Source organism: Natrix helvetica (genome assembly GCF_964273705.1).
Source record: "Natrix helvetica genome assembly, chromosome: 1".
NCBI classification, from domain to species: Eukaryota; Metazoa; Chordata; class Lepidosauria; order Squamata; family Natricidae; genus Natrix; species Natrix helvetica.
Window position 1 is genome coordinate 286,209,523 of NC_138548.1, and position 23,293 is coordinate 286,232,815.

Consider the following 23,293-nt stretch of genomic DNA (forward strand, 5'->3'; position numbering starts at 1 on the left):
TAGTTACTGTGATAGGACAAACTGAAGTGCAAAATGGTTGCGTGCAGGTGCTTAAGACTAGGTGTATCAGTACTACTAATTAGTGTGGTAAATAATTACAGCATTTAGGTATTCATCGTAAACAGTGGTTGGATTCAATTTTTTTTTACTACCGGTTCTGTGGCTTGGTGGGCATGGCATGGCTTGGTGGGTCTGGCAGAAGAAAGACACTGTAAAATCTCAATTCCCTCTCTACTCCAGGGGAAGGTTACTGCAAAATCCCCATTCCCTCCGATAAGCTGGGACTCAGGAGGCAGAAAATAGATGGGGGTGGAGCCAGTCAGAGGTTGTATTTACCGGTTCTCCGAACTACTCAAAATTTCCACTACCGGTTCTCCAGAACTGGTCAGAACCTTCTGAATACCACCTCTGATCGTAAAAAATTCTATTATAAATGTTAGATATTAACATATATCGCAGCAAGTCTCCACTCAGGTCCGCCGCTAGGGCGGGAACCAGGTATCATTCTGATTGGTCAAGAGGCGTACCCGATCCCTATAAAAGGGGAACCCTCAGACCACAGAGCAATCTGGATCACTACTACTACTACTAATAAAGAGCTGTTAAGTCACTACGTGTCCGGAGTCTGTTCTCTCGTTTCTCCAATCTAACAATAAATATATGTTATATTCATGAATACATGCATGCTGTTAATAGCTAATTTATTCATACTGTATCATACCTACACATCATTGAAACGTAGGACACAAGGGCAGCCTATTACAGTTCACTGGTAACAGGTTGTGGGTCAGTCTGCCTTCATGACATGGCTCATTTATTCATGAGGTACATTTTCTATTTAGTTCGCATAGATGAAAACTATACTGAAAAATCTCAAAAACTAGCAGGGGTATTTGGGTTAGGGGGTATTAAGGTTATTCCTGTTCCTCAAAATAACTACAGTTAAGAAAAAGTAAGCATTTTATTTGTGGGGGGGAAAACCATGATCCCATTCTATATCGTCCGATAATTTACCTCCATTTCACAATTATTAACTATAATTATCATACAAATAGTTTTCACACTTTTCAAGGCAGCATTTTTATTCCATTCATTAACAACACTGGAAACATCTTTCTGTTCCCTATTAAATATTTATGCCTCTGTGTTTCTGCCTATTGCACATGATGAGGGTTGAGGATCCTGAAGTATTTTCCAGGTAGACCTCAGTTCGCTCTGCTTTACTGAGTGGCAAGTAATGTAGCAATGCAAACTTGCAGTGGCAAGTAATGTAGTCCAAAATATTTAGAAAATGTCAGGCTGCCTACACAATATCCTGAAACTACCAGCAAATTCATTTTCTGAGTGTGGCTCTTCAATATTTCATTTCACATAATCATAAGTACATGAATCCGAAAATAAAAATAATGAAAATACAATAACATTTTAATTAAGTAAACATGATTAATATAAAAGATATGCATTAAAATGGGGGTTTGGAAAATCCATGCATAGACACCCCATCTATAACATTCACACAGGAAAGTTCTGGTTGCAGCCAAAATGTTTTAATTAAAATCAGAAGGAATTTTTTAATAAGCTTGGGTGAATCCCAAGAATTATGAAACTATCCTTCAGTAGATAAAAAGCAAACAGAGAAACAGTTTAGTTATAATGCTCAATAAACTCAAAATACAGATGTTTGGGATAGGAAAAGTGAAAGAAAGAATTGAATAAAGGTTTTTAGTTCACTAATTGATGTACTTTATATTGCAACACTTTTTGTGTCTCCAAATTCCGAAACCAGTCACTTTTTTTTCCTTTTCTTCAAAAATTAAATAAAATTTCATTACATTTCATTTCAGGAAACTCAGTTCTAAAACAAGTCATTTGCAAAGTATTATTGTATTTACAATTAGCATTGTTGACATTTGCTGCAGAAAAACAAGTGATATGGATAGGAAAAAAGACAGTTTCCAAACTGTAAAATGTGTGAATATGTTTTGGTTAAAGAGATGCCTAACAATGAACAATTTCAAGAACCACAGTATATAAATGTTAAACTATTTTATCAGCCACTGCTGTGAATTTTAATTGAAAAATAAAATGACCATTGGCTTACCTGAAGGGTCCTTTTCTGTACACCGCGGGAGAGTCCAAGCAATGGGTTAATTCAGTCTGCTTGCCCTTAGGACTGAGGAACTATTTTTCCTTAAGCCACACCTCCTCCTGGTGTGCTCAATCCCCCAGAATTCTTTGAAGGAGTCAGTTCGTGCGGACGGAGCGAAGCGTCCAAGATGATGTACTGTTGACACGAGGAACCCGAATCCCGGCCTTGAGAGCCAGGGTGGGTTGGACTCTCCCGCGGTGTACAGAAAAGGACCCTTCAGGTAAGCCAATGGTCAGTTTCCTGTACACCGCTTGGAGAGTCCAAGCAATGGGACATACCAAAGTTATTGTCCATCTGGGTGGGCAGAAGAAGGCTCCCGGGATTCGGTCTCTGACACAACCGCCTGGAGCACACGCCTGCCGAAAGACGCCTCAGCCGAGGCGAAAATGTCCAGTTTATAGTGTCGCACAAATGGAGAAGGAGAGGACCACGTAGCGGCCCTGCAGATGTCCAGGATCGAGGCCTGGGTGGCCCAGGCCGCTGAGGTAGCAGCACTTCGTGTGGAGTGTGCAGTGATGCCGCGCGGAACGGCCTTGGATTGACTTTCATAGGCAGTCGCAATGCAAGCGCGAAGCCACCTGCCAATTGTGGAGGAAGTGACCTTCTTCCCTAGGGAACCGGGCTGGAAGGAGAGAAAAAGAGCCTCTGACTTCCTGAATTCCGCAGTACGAGCGATGTAGACCTTCAGGGCCCTCCTGACATCAAGATTGTGCCAGGATCGCTCTCTGGGATGCGACGGATGAGGACAAAAATTTGGCAACACAATGTCTTGCGCTCTATGGAACCATGAGTTTACTTTGGGGGTAAAGGTCGGGTCCAGCCTCAAAATGACCCTGTCAGGGTGGATGACGCACAGATCCTGGCGAACAGAGAGAGCCGCCAGCTCCGAAATCCGGCGAGCTGACGTGATGGCAATCAAGAAGGCCGTCTTCAGCGTCAGGAATCGAAGAGAAGTAGTGCGTAAAGGCTCGAATGGGGGGCCAGAGAGGGCCCGCAGGACCACGGACAGCTGCCAAGTAGGGTAGCGATGAACGGTGGGAGGGCGAAGGTTAGAAGCGCCCTTGAGGAAAAGACGCACCTTCGGGATTTTGCTGAGAGGCAAAAGGTGGTCGCCCGACCAGACAGTAGACAAAGCCGCCACTTGACGTCGAAGGGTGTTCGGGGCCAGGCCCCTGTTGAGTCCCGCTTGAAGGAAGTCAAGCACTCTGGGAACAGGCGCGGTCGTCGGCTCGATGAGCAGCTCCTCACACCACTTGGCGAAGGCGGCCCAGGACGCATCATAAATCCTAGTGGTTGAAGGGCGTCTAGCCGCCTGAATGGTGTTCACTACCTCCTCCGACAGGCCTTGGCCTTTCAGTTGGTCCCCCTCAAGTGCCAGACGGCCAACTGGAGCCACTGGGGCTCTGGGTGAATCACGGCCCCCTGGCTGAGGGAGATCTGGTCCGGAGGAATGCGCCACGGAGGAGACACCGACAGGTGGACAAGGTCGGCAAACCACGACCTGCGGGGCCAATGCGGGGCCACGAGAAGGACCTCTGCTCCCTCTGCGATGACTTTGGAGATGAATTGAGGAAGGAGAGGCAGGGGAGGGAAGGCATACAGTAGCTCGCGGGGCCACTTGCAACGCAGTGCGTCTGTCCCCTCCGCCCCCGGGGTGAAGAACCGGGAGTAGAAGCGGGCGAGCTGCTTGTTGTCCCTTGACGCAAACAGGTCTACGGCCGGAGTCCCGAATCTGTCGGACATCTGGTGGAACAGGCGAGGGTCCAGTTTCCACTCCGCAGGATCTATGGTCGTCCTGCTCAGCCAGTCGGCCTGTGTGTTGTCCACTCCGGAGATATGGTCGGAGCGAAGGGATTCCAGATGGCGCTCCGCCCAGCGTCCCAGGGACTCCGCCTCTCTCATCAGTGCTCTGGATCTGGTGCCGCCCTGGCGGTTGATGTGGGCCTTGGTGGCCACATTGTCCGTCATCAGAAGCACATGTTGGCGATGGATGGGCCGGCTGAAATGGCGCAGGGCCAGGCGAGCAGCTCTCAGTTCCAGCAGGTTGATGCTGTATCTGGATTCCACTTGGGACCACTTGCCCTGAACAACCAGGGACCCCATGTGGGCTCCCCAGCCGGAGAGGCTGGCGTCTGTGGTGATGATCAACCTCTCGGGTTCCTTGAATAGGTGGCCCTTGAGGATGGCCGGAGACACCCACCAGCGGAGAGACCTCTTCACGTCCGGGGGAACTCGAATCGGCCTGGTAGAGTTGCTCCTGGATGCCCTCTGGTGCGGCAGCAGCAGCCACTGGAGAGACCTGGAATGCAGGCGGGCCCACGGCACGATGGAAATGCAGGAGATCATTTTTCCCAGCAGCTGCGACAGAAGGACCACTGGAGCCTGCCTCAAGCTCAACACCTTGTGGGTCATGGACCTTAGACCGGTCAACCTGTCTCGGGAAAGGAAAACCCTGCACAAGTTGGTATCTATCACCGCCCCCAGGTGTACAAGTCTGTTGGTTGGGGTGAGATGGCTCTTCTCTATATTTAGAGAGAAGCCGTGGTTTCTGAGGGATCTCATAGTGGTTTGGAGATCCCGAAGGGCCTGCTGCCTGGACGACGACTGGATCAGGATGTCGTCCAGGTAGCACTGGAGCCTTATGGGCCTGCGTCTTAGCTGAGCCGCCACTACCGCCAGCACTTTGGTAAACGTCCGAGGAGCGGACGAGAGGCCGAATGGAAGAGCTTTGTACTGGAAGTGGCGACCCGCATAATAGAAGCGCAGGAACTTCCTGTGCTGAGGACGGATGGGGATGTGGAGGTATGCCTCTTTGAGATCTATAGATGTGAGAAGATCTCCCTGTTGAATCCCCGCCAGAATGGACTGCAGAGACTGCATCTTGAACCTCCGGTAGGCGATATGCCTGTTGAGGTTCTTGAGGTCCAAGATGGCTCTCCACCCCCCCGAGTTCTTTGGTACCAGGAAGAGGATGGAGTAAAACCCCTTCCCCTCTTCGCCTTGGGGAACTGGTTCCACGGCCCTGATGTCCAGGAGATGACGGACTTCCTGGTCCATACGCTGCCTCTTTTGGGGGCAGGACGGGACAGGGCACCGGATGAAGGTCCGGGGGGGAAGGGACAGGAATTCTAGGGAGAGGCCTTCCCTGACTGTCTGCAGAACCCAAGCATCCTCGGTGTTCTGGGCCCAATGAGAGGCGAACAGCTGGAGGCGACCCCCGATGGGCGCCAAGCCCTGGCAGTCACTTTGACTTACGGAACGGCCTGTTGGAGGCCCCACCGCGGTTATACTTGCGGAAGCCGAACTGCTGCCTGCCTCTGTCCCGAAAAGGCGCTCTGTCTTGGGACCTGTCGCCCTGCTGGCCGAAGGACCTATTAGAGGGAGAGAAGGAAGAGGCAGAGGTGGAAGGCTCGGAGGCACGAAAGGACTGCCTCCTAGAGTAGGGAGCGGCCTTACGTTCCTGCTTTTTATTTAAAGAAGGTAGGATCTTCCTCTTGTCCTTGGACTCAATGAGGAGAGGATCCAGGGACTCGCCAAACAATTTGGACCCCTTAAAGGGGGCGGAAGCCAGTTTCCATTTGTTTTTCTGGTCCGCTTGCCAATGTCGGAGCCAGATCAGTCGACGGGAAGTTATGTTAGAACCGAGGGCCCTGGAGGCAAATTTGGTGGCATTGAGGGACGCGTCAGCGGCATACTGGGAGGCCGCGATTATTTTTGACACGTCCTGGTGGAGACGGATGTCTCCCGCCGGGAGCTTGATTAGGAGCTCGCGCAGCCAGATCACAGAGGCCCTATTAAAAAAGGAAGCGGAAGAAGAGGCCCTGATGGCCCAGGCAGCCGCCAGATGGGTCTTGTGACACGCCTTTTCCGCCTTCTTGTCCTCCGCCTTAAGGCCTTCCAGGAGGTCGGCCGGTAGCGAGGAGTTGGAAGTGAGCGCAGCGATGGGCGGGTCGACAGTGGGAAGGGCCAGAAGGTCCTCCAACACTGGCTCCATAGTATAAAGCTTCCTATCTACCCCACTGGGAGAGGATTGCGTGGCTGGCTGAGCCCACTGGCGCTGGATTAAGTCGAGGAACAGCCCCGGGACCGGAACCAGCTCTTGCTGGGGCGCTGGCACATCAAACATGACCGCATTGGGATTAGCCGGAGGGGCATCATCCGCCGGCGCGGTCGGCTTGGGCTTGATCCCCACCCTGGTGGCAGCCTTGACCTTGTGAAGGACCGATTTAAAAAGGCTGGGCTTAAAGAGACCCGCAAAGGCGGGCGCTTCGGGGGGAAGGTCCTCGTCGTCCGAGAGGCCTAGCACCTCCGGGTCAGGGTCCTCAATGGCAGAGGCCTCGCTGACCACCGAGGATTCCAGGGAAGGATGGCGAGCACGCTTGCTTGGGGGCGGAGCTGCCTGATCGGGTTTGGGACCCCTAGGGGCCGCTGCGGTAGGACTTTTAAATTTCATGGCCTCCGTGATGCCCTTGGCAATGGCACGGGCCATTAGCTCCTGCATGCGGGGCGATAACTCCTCAGAGTCAGAATCGGGATCCAAGCCCTCTACTAGGGGGGGTGAAGCCTCACCCTGCATATCGTCTATGCTAGCATCCCCAGGGGGAGGAACCTGTTCACAGGCCCAGGAAGGGACCGGGGAAGCCGGCTCTGCAAATGACCTATTAGGGGATAGGTCCTGGGATTCCACCTCCTCGGCGAGGACCGACTGGAGATCTTCCCGGGAGGGAGGGGCTCCTGAAAGGGACTGCACCCTGTCTGCCTGGCGTCTGGCCTTCTCGAATTGCTTGTCAAGGGCCCGCTGGCGCCTTTCAGCATCCTTGGCCTCAGCTACCGAAGGGGTTCTGGAACGCTGTTTCCCAGAGCTACCCCCACCACTCTTGCCCGCACCCCCACTCCCCGAAGAGGAGGAACCCTTGCTAGGGGCCTGCGAGAGGCTCGGCCTAGCGTCTTGGGAATCGGGAGGACTGGGCAGGTCCATAGTCAATGACCACACAAGATGGAGCAAGGCTATGATAAGGCAGAAGGATAGATATAGACTGGGTGCTGTAATGGGAAACAAAACGAAATGATCGTTAAAATTGCCATATATACAATTAATCGAATCAATACTATGAAATCATCCCATGTTTCACACCAGTCGGAGGCCCAGGGGTAGGATTGGGGCCTGCACCGGGGTGCAAGGCTCCGCAGGAGAAGCAGGGAGGAGAATGACTATAGAAAAATTCTTTAGGCCTGCTCTTACTTAAGGCCTCCTCCCTGAGCCGGTATGATGACCGTTGGAATGGCACAGGAACCAGCGCCGCTCGCAAAAATAGACAAAAGGCGAAGGTGGCGATCCTAGCCCGAGAAACCCTTGCTAGGCCCTGCCACCTCCAGCGGCCTCCTGAACAACGAGGCTGATGCAAAATGGCGGCCATGGCTGGGCGCGCTATTTTCGCGCCTAAAAATGGCCGCCGCAACAGCGTGGGGCTAAGGGAGAGCGAGGGGCGAACGCGCCTCGCAATGGCGACGATCGCCCACTCCTCCCTGCGGCAGAGGTCCTCTAGCAGGCCGGGGAGCGAAAAAACTTCGACGAAAATAACAAACGAGGGGCCTGGGGAGTTAGGAACCTCGCCGCTGCAGCCGCGCCGTTTTAAACGACAAGCGGCAGGCCTCCGAAGCCGTCCCAAGAGGATCGGCTGAGGGGCACCCCCCACCACCTTCCAGCTTACCTCCTGGCCTTCAAGTGCAGATTGTACTGAAGAAAGTCGCAGAATTTAAGAGAGAAACGTCTCACGATGTTGGAGGAATAGTAGAGAAAAACTTTAAACGTAATTTGAGAGTCCAAGCCAAAAAAAGGATCAATTTAGCTCAGAGCTCAAACTAAATACGTCCAAACGGGCTGACTGAGGAAGAATTCTGGGGGATTGAGCACACCAGGAGGAGGTGTGGCTTAAGGAAAAATAGTTCCTCAGTCCTAAGGGCAAGCAGACTGAATTAACCCATTGCTTGGACTCTCCAAGCGGTGTACAGGAAAATAAACAAGAAATACCCAATGAAAGAAGTTGTCGGAAAATACAATACAAATCGAGGAAGCTGAAAGATAATTTAGAAAAGCAAAAGACTAACCTAAACGCTTAACTGACAAAAAAAAGGAACTGGAAATTCAGACTGCCTGGAAGATCAAAGCCTCGCTTCTTTGCTGGTTGGGGATAGAATGATTGTGTGACTACTTTTATTTATTTTCTTATTTTACAGCATTCATATGCTAGCTATTTTGCAAGATTCTGGGTGTCTCACAATATGGTAACTTGATTTTTGAAGTCAAATTTGTTGAACAAAACATAATGATTGAGTACACATATAAATATAAACCATGAGTGGATTCATATATTGTGTAAATTAATAACCAAGCAAACCATAAGTTAGTGTGATTTGTGACTGCAGCCACTGTAGTTACTTGATACTAAACAAAGGATGCTCTGGACCCCGAAACTAGAACTCCACAAAATATTCAATACAAATATTCTTAGGAAAAAAAATAAACTTACTAAGTACTCATAATATGTATAGTAGATAAGATTAGTTATCATATATTACAAAATTCCTCTCTAATTAGATACATATTATGTACCAAATATCTGTCCCATATACTTCTTTCAGCAATGGGACATGTAGGAGTGCCTTCTTTGTGATTTTCAGGCACTATATACTTGGAGACTCAAGCACCAAAGCCCAAAATCATTAAGGACTTAAAATATAATTACTAAAATCTTGGCATCTGAATTATAACAGATAGCCAATGCAATTATTTTAAGTATGATATTATGTGGATTCAAAAGGGCAATAGTCACATTGGACAATAATGTCACTGCTGCATTCTGCATTAGTTACAGTTTCAGAATCATTGTCAAGAAATATCTTTGTTCAACATCTTTTAGTAGTTTTAATGTGAGGTTTATGGGAGCATAAACTGATTTGCTTAATATGAGTTGTAACTGCTAGGACAAGCAAAGCCAGAGCTTCACTCTATTGGAGTCAATTTCAGTTTATTGGTCCTTAACCAACCTATTATAGTTTCTAGTAATAGCAATAGCACTTAAACTTACATATACCGCTTCACAGCGCTTCACTGCTCTCTCTAAGCAGTTTACAGAGTCAGCATATTGCCCCCAACAATCTGGGCCCTCATTTTACCAATCTCGGAAGGCTGGACGGTTGAGTCAAACCTTGAGCCTGGTGAGATTCAAACTGCCAGATTGCAGGCAGTCAGCAGAAGTAGCCTGCAGTACTGCATTCTAACAAATGCGTCATCGTGGCTCTTGTAGACCCCAGTTAAAAGACCTGCATCACCTCATTTAACTCAGATATCAGAGGGAAATATATTTCCATATTATCAGAATATTAATGGCACCCAGCCCAGACCCACAGTTGACCTCACCCAGCATCTTCATAGGAATATTAAACAATAATGGTGATCCTAAAAAAACCAAACATCCTAGAAGCCATCCTCTGGAAACAAACTCCGAGATAAGAATAATGCCAGAGAGAAAATAATTAACTGATCAGGATACCATGATCAGAGCTACATTCAGGAAGATTAACAGAATTGAACTCCAGAGCATGTGACCTGATGCCCCAGATAGTTCTGGGGCTAAAATCCAGGGCTGAAACCCACTACGATAATTTGGATAATCCAAATGAATGCATAAAACTGATTAAGCTCTCAAATACCTTGATGAAAAATAGATATTTGCAAAGAAATTGTCTTTAAATAAATACCACTGTCTCTTTTGACACAGAGAGAATGAATTCCTGATATAAGGAAGCATTTCCAACATTCTAGATCAATGATGGCGAACCTTTTTTGCCTCGGGTGCCAAAAGTATGCACACCCACGCTATCACACATGCTCGTGTGCCCACCCCCATAATTTAATGCCTCCCGTGCCATGCCCTGTGCGCATACATGTGTGACCCCCCCCACTGCCCCACGCATGCGTGCACGGCTTTCTTGGAGCCTGGGGAGGGCCTGCCACCCAGAGGCTCTCTGGAGGGTGAAAAACAGCCCAACACGCAAACCTGAAGTCTGTTCCTGAAAAAATGGCCAAAAATCAAGGTCGAAAATCAGCTGGCTACGGCACGCATGCAGCTGGAGCTGACAGGACAACATCTCGCATGCCATAGGTTTGCCATCACGGTTCTAGATCCACCTCATCAGTCCACTTCTTCCAGATCTTAGTAGCTAAAATAGGCAAAAATTGAGGCTACATGCAAAATTTGGAAATGCATATGGGGGGGGGGGAGAATAGACCTGACTAAGCGCTGGATGACCCACAGATACTGTTATAAATGTGGTATCAGGTTTCAAACAGATGCAAGCAACTTTCTCTTTTATATTTTCACAAATTCATTTCAATGGATGACCAAACTTTACAGAATGATAGCCAGCATTCTATAGTACAGAATCCCCTTTGTTATAAAAGGAGTTCTGTTAGAAAGTACCATGACTTCTTTATTTGCCCCCACATTGCATGTAATAGGTAAAACAGTAACAGATTTGGAAGGGACCTTGGAGGTCATCTAGTCCAATATCCTGCTTATGCAGACGACCTGTACTAGGGATTCGAACCACCGATACAACTTAAGATTCCACAACCCCTCCTTTAAACAGTAAGGCCTCTTTGTTGTAGATGTCTTGCCCTCCATATATTGGTGGAGGGAGGGAGCAATGTTGTCAGATTGAAGGAAAAGACTAGCACAGAAGCATGCCATCTTTGTTAAATAATGTTCTTCCCTTGTAAATGGAAAAATCTGAAATAAAAGGAATCTAACAATCCAGTGTTTTGATGATCACTTGTACAATTCTACAAGTTGCACAATTTATTCATAGGATTGTAATCAGTAATGGTTCATTTGAACTATATTAGTTTTAAATGTATCCTGTATCACGTTAGGTAGTAGTCTGGTTCCCACACGTATGTTCATCAAATGATATCTAAAGCATCAATTATATCTAAAGATATAACGTAAAGTATTAGATATAGGAACAGATTATTGCAGACTAAATTCCACATACTAAATTGCTTATCCATTATCTATGTGTCATCAATAATAGACATTTCAACTGACAACAGTTGAAGCAAAATAAATATGTACAGAACTGTTTTGTGATCAACTCAGCAAGTAAATGTTTAAGACTCAAACTACAAGATGATTTGTATCTTCAGAATATTGAAAGAAACTGAAAAACCTTTTTAGCATGGGTAAAGCAACATGCCTCCCACTGATGAGATGAGCCACAAGGCAGACAAAGAGAGTAAAACAATGTTGTTTACCAGTAGCACCATGGCCATTGGTCCTGACCAAGAACAAGGCTACTAACCTCTACCTCAAATAGTTTTCTCCAGATTGGAACCCTCTATGTGAGTTGTACCATATGGATACAACTCTCAGAATTTCTGGATAAAATCAATGCCAACTTTATTCTATTGTTTTCTACATTTCAATAAAACCTAATCCTGAAGGCTCTAGGCAGCTACCAAACTCATCATAAAATGAAAACATCCATAAGGGAATAAAATGAACTGTAGGAATTACACTTCAAACAAATCTGACCAGGACTAAGTTAGGAAAATGCAGCATTAACATTTGTCTTAAAATTAATATGCCATTTATAATAGATAAATTTAAAGGAGAACAGCATATGAGTAACATAGAACTTTAACCAGGATTAATTACCATTTCTCAATATCCTACAATTATATGAGATAACAACTGCTTCATCTTAATGGAAGTTGTAGTAAGCACTAATGATTTTGTTTTTTTCTTAATTAACCTTCCTTCTGCAACGATCAGAGAAATCTAAACTAAAAACAATATACATTTTTTCCAAGCAATATGAACATACATTTGAATAGTGAGCAATAGAAACTAGAGCACATATCTTATACACTAGGTATGTCTTTAAAAGAAAACTGATGCAGCACCTTACCAGTGAATGGATTAATAGCAAACAATCCTTGATGGTTTCCATTTATGATGTGGAAAGTCAGTTTTCCCTCTGAATCAGTATCTGGATCAACAGCTTCAACTTGAAGGATGGAAGTATTGGCTGGTGAATTCTCCAAGACAGAGGAATAAAAGACAGGTCTGGACATCTGTGGTGGATTATCATTGATGTCACTGATTTCAATGTAAATTTCAACCGCAGAAGACAGGGGGACTGATCCTTGATCAACCGCAAGTAATGTCAACCAATAATGAGAGCACAATTCTCTGTCGAGTGGCCCCATGGTAAAAATAAGACCTGAGAAAAATAGAGTATTATAATATGGTTTCCAGTGGCAAGAACAAATTAAATACAATTTTTTTTTAGAATTAAAGTGGAGTTTCTCTTCTGGAACTCTTGAAACGCAACTTAATCTATGAAAATGTTCTTCTTTATAATGACTATATTTTCAGTTTCTGCGGACTGAAATCTATCCTACCACATAATGCAAGCCATATAACTGATCCAATCTTATCATTAAACAAACAAGTAAAAAAAACATGTTCTATAAAATCAGGTCCATCTGAAAATCCAGTGTGTTCTTTTCGGAAGTGTATATAATATAGCCTTCCACTAACTCGCTAGTATATTACAAATAAGCATGCATTCAAGTAATGTATGCCTCCTGCAGAATTATTTTTTGTTTCAGGCAGGCAATGTTTATTGTATACTAGAAGGCTTGTGATACTTCATACCAGAGAAAATAACGATAAATCAAAATCCTACATCAAATAATAAGTTATCATTTGACCACCCCTCTTCTATTCTCCCCCTACAATGCCCCATTATTACCTGTATCATTTTCAATGTTGAAGAGAGCCATGCCAGATCCCTCTCTGATGAAATACTGGATTTGTCCGTCTTTTCCTCTATCACTGTCTTGAGCTACTACTCTCATCACAGGTGTCCCTTCTTGGCTGTTTTCTTTCACTGATCCTTCATACACAAAAGAATCAAAGGAAGGAGGGTGCAGATTTTCATTAATGTCCAAAACATTTATCTCAATGTAGCAGAGAGAAGAGAGAGAATAGGGAATCCCAGCATCACTGATCTTCACAGAGAGATTATAAAAGTCCATCTTTTCATAATCTAATTCTTTTTCCAATGTTAAAGACCCCGTCAGTTCATTCAGATGAAACATATTTTCATGATCACTGATCAGACTGTATTTCAGCTCTCCCTCAGAAGTGATATCTGGATCAAAGGCTTCCAGGAAGAGGAGGGTGGTCCCCAAAGGCAAGTCCTCAGGAACATTCATCTTGTTCAAAGCTGGGATACAGAAGGGAGAATTGTCATTGACATCTTCCAAAGAAATAACCAGATCAGCAATTGCAAAGAGTTGATGACCCTTTTGTGGCTGGTCTCTGGCTTCAACTTTTAATATGTACTGAGGCTCCAATTCTCTATCAAGAGTAGCAGTCACTACTACTTCTCCAGTAACACTGTTGATAGCAAATTTATCACTGTGTGAGAGAAAGGAATATTTCATTCTGCTGTTATCGTTTGTATCAGCATCATTAGCTGTCAACACAGCAACTGTTGTACCCATTTTTATGTCCTCTGGTATAGTTATTAAATATCTGCTTTGCAAAAATGTAGGTGCATTATCATTTGCATCCAGAACATTCACAGCTAATAATTTCCATGTTGACTTCTGAGGACTGCCGAGATCATATACGGTGATGTTAAGCACATAGAAACTTGTTCTTTCATGGTCCAAAGGAGAAAGTACCAGCAGCAGACCTGTTTCTGTGTCAATATCAAAACAGCTCTCCTCATTTCCTGAAGAAATGACATAGACCATCTTTCCATTAAAGCCAGCATCACTGTCTATTGCTGTCAACTGAGCAATGGTAGAGTTAACTGGGGTTGTCTCCAGTATATCAATAGACCGTGGGAAGGTGTCATCAAACTGTGGTGCATGATGGTTTACAAGATATGTATTCAAGGAGGAATCTTCTTCCTGGTGGTCTGGAGATGGTGAGTCAGCAAAATGGATTATGGTGCTAGCCAGTTCCTTGAGCACTCCCGTTTCCTCACATTGAAAAGAGAGAGAAGTTTCTTGGTTTACCACAGTAATATTTATACATGCTGGGGACGCAGAATTATTTCCATCAGTAGCGCTAATTTTGAGAGCATAGGAGATTGGTAGGAGTGACTGGTAGTGGAGATCCTTGAAATGTGCTCTAAGGGAAATAACACCAGACACAGGATTCAATTCAAAAAACTGTCCTTCATTGCCAGACTTGATTTCATATTTTATGGGATTTAGTTCATCCCGATCAATGGCTGAAACTGTGAACACAGAGTGCCCAATAGGTAAATCCCATGGAATGCTTCCATTGCAGTTAATCTTCTCAAACACTGGCACATTATCATTTAGGTTATTCAGAATGAGGGAAACATAAACTTCAGTCTGATGACGAAAAGGAGATCCTGAATCTGATGCCCAGATACGCAAATTATACCATCTCTGCATTAACTCATAATCCATTAATTTAGTAGTAGATATGATACCTGTAAATGGGTCAATGACAAATGGAACAGTTCTCTGATTGGCTATGTTGTATGTAATGAAGCTGTTCTCCCCACTATCACTATCTGTAGCCTTTACTGAGAGGACACTTGAGCCAGGAGGCAGATTTTCATTGAAAGTACTCAGGTATGAAGACTGGGTGAAGCTAGGAGCATGATTGTTGCAATCAACAATGTCAACAATAACAGTGGTAGAAAGGTGTCTATAACTGGCTGTAACTTCAAATTCAAAATGAGTCTGTTCATGAAAATCTATTTGTTTTGCTGTAGTTATCCGACCAGTTTGTGGGTTGATTTTAAAGTTAATGCTATCAGAACTTAGTTTCAGCATATATTTTACATTTTGGAAAACTGGAGTAATTTGAACCATGGCAACATGACTTCCAGGGGGCGCACATTCATTGAGTTGGGCTTGATAAATATCTTTTTCAAATTTGGCAAAGGTATATTTAGAAGGTTGTATTTGAACAAATACAGTCTGGGAAAAAAGAGGTGGCTTGTTCTTGTCTTTAGCCTGCAAGCTGAGATTGAAACCAAGTGGACTGTTGCTCCAATTGATCTCTTTGTCTGACACTATCATGAAGTCATCACTTCCCATGTATGATCTTATGGCTCTGAAATGCCCTCTTGGGTCTCCATCCACAATATCAACAGAATCTACCCCAGATCCCGAGCCATCAGTTTTTACACTTAAAGTAGCATAAAGGAGATCTTCAGCAGAATCAACTGGCTTCACTGAAGCAATAACAGGAGGTTTCCTGGTAGATGGTTCCACTAGGATAGTAAGACTGGCCATGTTTCCAAAACCATTTCCTTCAGAGATCTTCCTCATTCTGTCCACAGCCAAGGCCTTTAACTGGTGTTTCCCTCTGTGGGTAGCATTCAATCTCACAGCACTCATGATTATCCCACTGGTGGGATGAAGGGTAAACAATTGTGACCTTGTACTTAGTGCATAATAGAATTCTGCATTCTGGCCAATATCAGCATCTGTGGCACTGATCAAACCAATTGTGGTTTTTGGAGCTGTGTCTTCCTCAACTGTCACTTTATAAGAAGGAGGTGAGAATAGAGGCTTTAGGTCATTTCTGTCAAGAATTTGGACCAGTACCTTGGTCCATGTCTCGTAGGCAAATGTTTTCTCTGTGGCATGGATTATTAAAAGATACTTGTCTTTGAACTCCCTGTTCAACCGGTCAGTGTTACCACTTCTGGTTCTAATTCTCAAAAAACAGAAATCTCCAACAATATATTCCTCAGCTTTAAAGAGACCACTAGTGTCCCCAGAAACTATTTTATATTTGATATCCCATGCTGGGTCTGTGATGTATATGCCCATTTTGACATAGTTCTCCATGTAAGTTTTGGGTGCTGAGTTTTCATAGATTGAAGTGTTATAAAGAGGATAGGTAAAGTGTAAAAGGGATCCATTGCCTTTCTCCGAATTCCCCTCACAAGCCAGAAAGAATGCTAAGCAAAGGGCAAAGTTCACAAAAAGCTTCCTTGTATCCATTGCAGAGCCTAAATGGAGGAAAATGAAAACAAGAGAGTGAATGGCTTTAGAGAAAACACGATATAAAAACATAACGTGACACCTAAGCTACATATTTACTATCAAGTTCTTCTTTTTGTCATTTTTTAAATCTTAAACAACATAGATTTATATTTTAGAAACCTTTTCAAGATAAAAAAAAATCAGAAATAGTTCTATTTTCTATTTTAATTACTTTAATCTCAATTTCTAAGCCATCTTATTCTGCATGTATTGGACTGCTTAGGAATGCTGAATTGTGACCCTGTAACATACATAGGACTTGTCATCTGCTGCTCTATATGCCTTTTCCAGTTCAGGCAAGAAACTGGTTTCCATTTCTTTTCTTCTAAAACAAAACTTTTGTAGTTTAAAAGCTTACTAGATTCTTTTTTCTTGATCCATTTGTTTAGGTTAGCAGTAATTAGTCTACAATTTGAGAGAATCCCATAATGACATGCTTTTTAGATAGCAACAAAATACTATATGTTATGACTGTACAGCAGCTGCATGATTCCAAGAAAATATACTGCTTTTAGATTAGATTCTGCAACTCATTTGGGCTGAAGCACCTTTCTTGGAATTGAAGCCAAAGCACTGCAGCCTTAATATGCCATTTTATGGTAAAATTACATACAATATGGAGATTTTGAGCTGCAGATAATATGATATTCAGGAGGTTGTCACAGTTTTTCTTACTGAATTGTAGAAACGTTCTTCACATGACTAAATCTCATGTCTTAGTAAGTGGTTAAATGTAATTGGCATGGTTCATGCATCACGTTAATCCATAAACCAAATAAATCTCATTAAGACTTAATGTACTACATAAATTGTGTGTGTGTGTGTGAGTAATATCAAGAGCTATACAGCAATTGAAGGTACCAATTTCTTTCTAGAAAAAGCAACCGTTTTAATAGTTAATACATTATTAATTATTTCACAGTATAATTGGGAAAACATTCTCTAACGTCTACAAGCACACTAATCAGTAATATGAGAAAAACATGTTATATTGAAATACCATTTCATCTGGCATATAGTGTAGCTGTTAGTTTCTAATAATTTCACCACTGTATGTTATATTTAGTCTGTACCAGCTTCCCTTAAATATTTTCCAAATGTATTGGACTCTCAAAATTGGCCTTACTTGCTAAGAATTGTGAGAACTGAAGTCCAATATTATCAGGGAACTAAGTTGAAGTACATTGATCATCTAGAGTCGTAATGGCAAACCTATGGCATGCGTGCTGGAAGTGGCACGCAGAGCCATCTCTCCGAAAACATGGAGCCGTCGCCTGTTGCTTTGATGGGTTCCAGCACACCGGCCAGCTGGTTTCCACACACAGGGATGCACTGGAAACTGGAAGATCAGCCACCCGGTGGGCATGCGCACGTCAGGAAGATGATCTTCATGTTTCTGGCTGTGCATGCATGCTGGCCACTTGGTCTTCTGGTTTCTGGTTTGCATGCATGCACAAAGACCAGCAACAGGAAGAACAACAGGTGCGCGTGCCAAAATATGCGGAGAGGGGATCCCGGCAGTCACTTCCTCAGGGAGCAGAGCTATTGACCAGGATGGGCAGGCCGGGGCTTTCCTCCCTCCCCACCTAAGCAGGCTTCTTGCGCAGCCCAAGTCCTCCAGCCTGTGGCGCATCTGCAGTCTGGAGTGCCTGGCCAGCTCGGGCATCACAGAAGAGCTGGCTGGCCCACACGCAGCACCCTCTGCAGCCACTTCTGCCAAGGAAGTGTGACCGGTTCCCGGCCTGCGCGCCTCTTACCACTTCCCTGCCAGTGCACTGTCCCTCCCTGATGTTCCTTCCACCCGGCTCAGCTCCTGCGCAGTCCTGCCACCCCAGAAGAGCAGCAGCAGCAGCCGCTGCAAGAGGAAGGGCAGGAGTGACCAGCTGACCATCACAGCTGCTCCCACGCCGCGATCTGGGCCCTTGGCGGCGTCTTCATGCATGAGGAGCTGTGCTCTCCTCGGCCCTCCTGGGGCAGCTCACCATTTTGGCACTTGGTGCCGAAAAGGTTTGCGTCTGCTCCCGTTTTGGCACTCAGTGCCAAAAAGGTTTGCCAACACTGATCTAGAGACTAGAACAAAACAGCACATGGAGAAGCAAGATCAATCATTTATTACTTTATATGAGCTGTGGTGGCGCAGTGATTAGACTGCAGTACTACAGGCTACTTCTGCTGATCACTGGCTGCCAGCAGTTTGGCAGTTCGGGTCTCACCAGGCTCAAGGTCGACTTTTGCAGTTTTCAAGATTAGTTCTTATCTCTGACTAGCTTTTGAAATTCTTCTCTGAAGTCCAACTAATTCTCCATTCTTAGGTTTGCCAACTACATGGGGCTTGACAACTAGCAACTGAACATATTTTCTAAACTTTCCCTTTCCTCACCTTCCTTATTCCAGGGAGCAGCAGTAACTTCTTCTAAGAAATAGCATGAAACTGCCCCAGAGGGTAGAAGGATTATGACGGTGCATTCTAACATGCATATAGTTGAATTAAAGATTTCACTGCACATAAAACATCAATAACATACATTGGAATATCATAAGACTACTATTAAATTATTGCACAGCACAATTTAGTGATCCTTACAACTGTAGCAAAAAGAGATGAACAAGAAAGGCTATTTTCTCTCTTCCTTACAATACTGCTATGGCTTCAGGTCTGCCGCATGCAAAATGTGCAGGGCTAATTAATTATCTGAAACAGAACTGTTAAGCTGTCAGCAATGTTTTCTACTACGAGGTTTAAACCATACTGCTCAAAGAGGCTTCCTCCTTTGCAGCCAGGAGGAACTGTCACCTATGCAGTGTCTGCTCAGAGGTTCATATAGTATAAAATGCACATTAAAAAGAGGACATGTATGAGCTTGGGAGAGAAAATAAGGTGCGGGAAAAACAGAATCTATTATACTGACGTTATGTTCTTTGTTTTAATGAACTCACCCTGATACAACTGTGCTGGAAGAATGCACAGCTCAAAGAACAATCGATACCTACCGAGTGCATGATCATTTTTGATCACCACCAAACATCCATCCATCCATTGGAATTTGTCAAACAAAAAATGAGAACAAGAGAATAAAAATACAATGACAGGGATGATAGGCACATTAATAAGTATGAAGTAAGGTCCATGGAAGTCAATTTGTGACTGAAACTGAAAATTTGTGGCTGAATCAGGTAGGACATTCTAGACTTTGACAACTCTATTACAGAAATCATATTTGCTGCATTCATCTCTCAGACATATATTTCCCTGCATGTCCTTATCTTTTCACAATGTAGACTGGTGGCTCTCAACCTTTTGGGAACCAGGGATCGGTAACATGGAAAGAGATTTTTCTGCAGATTGGGAGGGCTATGGTTCCATGTACTCCCTGCATCCCGCAGATGGGGCTTTGCTTAGTTGGTTACTGGTTACGCGTAGCCTGGTTACAAGCTTGCCGTAGACCAATGCCAGTCTACGGATTGGGGGTTGGGGACCCCTGATGTATGCACAGGAGTATTGGAATCATTGTCTGATAAATCTGGGAGAATTTCACAGAATATTATCTTGACTGGAGAATCAGGAGAAGACCAGTTACATTTCTGTGCATTCTTTTCATACATTTGCTAAACGTGTGCTTCTTCATATAATAATCTTCACCCCAGTCACCTTTCCGAGCTTTGTACTTTACCATACTAATAAAACTGACCGTGTTGTGAGTCACCTGAAAACTGGAAGAGAGTTCTCCACCTGCATCCGTTTGTTTTTTTCTAGTGCTCTTTAACAAGATCACAAACATGTTTCTACATGTGGGTCTCTGTGACAGGAGCCTTATAGTAGAAGAAGAAAAGGCCCATCTACAACCTCATGGAAGAGAAATCTGGCTTTGCCATACACATTGCTTCATTATCTGAAACGATCACTTGAAAATAGCAGATTAAATAAACAAATATACAAGAAATCACACAGATTATTTCTCCAGAAGACCAAAGAATTAAAAGGTCAGTTATTCTTACATTCATAACTCCTACCTTTTCCATTGGGAATCCAATTATTGTACATAGTAATGCACAGCAGGAAAATCCCCCCACATCAGTTTCTATCAGTTCTCATTTAATCTGAGGAAAAAGTATTGATTCTTGAGACTGCTTTCAAAGAGAATTTTGGAGAAATTTTTATGGGTGGAGGATGGGTGAACTATGACGTCCTTGCATTAATTCTGGTGGAGTGAATACCGATATCTATCTTTGCCAACTGCTCTATCTTCGTTAAACTTGAGGGAAGCTGACGCAGTTCCTCCCATAGGAAAACATAGGGGTTTCCAAAAGATGAAAATCTGGCAATAAACAATGAAACTAGGACTTACCTCCAAAACAAAGATTCAAACTGAGATTAACAGAGGATTGAATATAAGAGGGATGTTACAGAAGACACAAACTAAACCTTCTGAACTGAACATTCAGCCAAAATTCATTGAGCATGCCATCAATCTCCCTTGGGAAAAAAATACGTTAGAGCTTTCTCTGATCTGCTGGTCAGGGAGCTGGTTAGAGGCATACAGACAGAGGTCATTCATAATGTAGAAGCATAGTTTACTATGATGAAAAATTGGAGTTTGGGAGAATCACTGGAAATTTTATGTTCCTGTGACTGAATAGATTAAAAAAAAAAACATCAAAGACTCAACCATAGACAATGGACTTGGGTTTAAGTGATCAAGGGATCAGAAAGAGATTTAATTCCTTTAGTGCAGATCTTTAATTTTTGTGGGCTTGTTTTGATAGTGGTATAATTTAGTGCAGTCCCTGATAAAGTGCATACACAGCAGACATATTTAATGTTACCCTCTTTTGATTAGTTAGAAAAAATATCCCCTTTTTAATAAGATTGATCAGAATGGAAGACTACAAAAATGCCATTTCATTAGTTTTGGCATACTAACATTCAAAAATGACACAACATTCATTGCTTTGTCTTTCTAACAGAAAATGTATTTTTTAAAATCACATCCTTTCTTCAGATAAGTATATACTATGAGCATGGCCTTGCAAGAAGTTGTCATACAAACTATGATATTCATAAATATATGCCATAATAATAATATAAGCATTTAAAAAATGATGTGCAGCAAAAAATATAATATAGTGAATCTATCCTGACTTTCATTGTTCCTGACAATATTGGAAAGTATTGAATTTGAACCACAGTGAATTTACATGGTTAGTAAGCTATAGTAGTAGTAGTAGTAGTACTAGCAGCTGCTGCTATATCTAACCACAGTAAGCTTAGCAAACTGCATTGTGACTTAATATGTGAACACAGCCAATGTCATGAAGTGCCAATCATCAAGTAGAAAAGCAGTGGCTAAACTGGGCCACTGTTTTTTATATTTTTCATATTTCTCAATCTACAATCAGCCATAATAATGGAGGCTATAACCCTGGAGATAAGAAATGGCTCATACTCCAATTATGTACATTTTGATATTATTCTGTAAACAATCAAGTTACCTAAGAGAAATATAACTCCATAGAGTAAACACACAGGATGAGGCTTTGTACTACCATGAGCCCCAGGACAATAAAGAAAGATAAATGAATACATTAGGAGATTAAATAGCAGATGGCTATCTGCAGATATGCCATTTTGTCTCTGTTTGCCTAAAGAAGCTGCAGATGGGACTTGGGAAAACCTTCAGCATTTTAAGATCTTCAGAGATGATTTCTATATTTCAGATGTGGTATACAATTCTTGCACAGCACACTCTAGGTCAGGGGTGTCAAACTCGATTTCATTGAGGGCCTCAGGGTTATTGTTTGACCTTGGGGGACTGGGTGGGCATGGCCAGCTGGACATAATTCGTGTCAGGTGGCCTAAGCGCTCTGCCAGTGAAAACGGGCCCAATCGCCTTTGCCAGCAAAAATGAAGCTTGGGAGGTGTGCAGCCTTCCCAAGTTTTGTTTTTGCTGGCAGAGGCACCACAAGCCGTTCCTTTGTTATTTCCAGGGTGGCCTCCATGGGCCAGATCTAAACATCCTGTGAGCCGGAACCGGCCCACGGGCCTTGAGTTTGACACCCCTGCTTCTTTCAGGAGGTATCAAAAATGCTACATAAATGCATGCAGATTTTGGTTCTGTAATCATTTTCTTGCAAGTGATATTAATGAGAAATGAATGCATGGCAATCAGAAACTGCCTGATTACCCACACCCACCAATTGCTACAATATTGTGACATATAGAAAACAAAGATGATCAAATTGCAAGTTCTTTTAACTATGAACTCATGAGCATTATGTTTATGTCTGAAGCAAGCCTTGGTTGAAACAAGGAAATTCAAACAAATTTCTTGCAGAAACATAAAATTGCTGTATAGCATTCATGTGATGTGTTTGGAAGTTAGTCTGGTTTTTTTAAAAGCATGATAGTAAAACTATAGATGAGCCAATGCGTGCCTATTCTTGCCTCTCTTCATGTCCTCCCCCGTCCCACATTGCTACTGTCAGAAATCCAGCATGCCTAAAAATCAAAACCTGGCTTAACAAACCAAGATGATAATCTAGGAATTAACAAGGAAGTCCTTATTATATATCCGTGCCTCTGTGGCATACATAACACTACTAGTATTTCTCTTCTAGGTATGAAGACAATGGAAAGTCAAACCATGGGCACAGTTAAATTTTTAGTTTTTCTACCTTTCTCTAGCTCCTTATCAGCTAGAAAGAGATTAAGTTTGGTGTAGTGTTTAAGGCACCAGGACAGGATCCAGGAGACCATGAGTTCTAGTCCTGCCTTAGGCATGAAGCTAACTGATAACCTTGTACCATTAATCTCTATCAGCCTAGAAAGGAGGAAATGGCAAGGCACTTATGGAAAAAATCTTGCCAAGAAAACTGTAGAGACCTATCTAGCACCTATCTTCTTTAATTGAAAAGCATACAAACACAACAAAATCAATGAGAGAGACAGAGACAATTAAATTACATGTAAATAAATTAAGAATTTTAGGTTCCAAAATATACCTCAAAAATTGTGTTCATCTTATCTG

The 23,293-nt window shown here is 43.5% G+C and overlaps 1 protein-coding gene across 1 annotated transcript in view; it reads right to left on the reverse strand.

Annotated features, from left to right (window-relative positions):
* The window catches only part of FAT2 (FAT atypical cadherin 2), a 79,738-nt gene that overhangs the window by 49,234 nt on the left and 7,211 nt on the right, over positions 1-23,293 (reverse strand). Inside the window, exons 2-3 of the mRNA XM_081934205.1 lie at positions 12,971-16,234; positions 12,122-12,436 (exon numbers count right to left, since the gene is read on the reverse strand). Coding sequence (XP_081790331.1) covers positions 12,122-12,436; positions 12,971-16,226 — 3,571 coding nt within the window. The 5' untranslated portion in view covers positions 16,227-16,234. The remainder of the gene's footprint in view (positions 1-12,121; positions 12,437-12,970; positions 16,235-23,293) is intronic.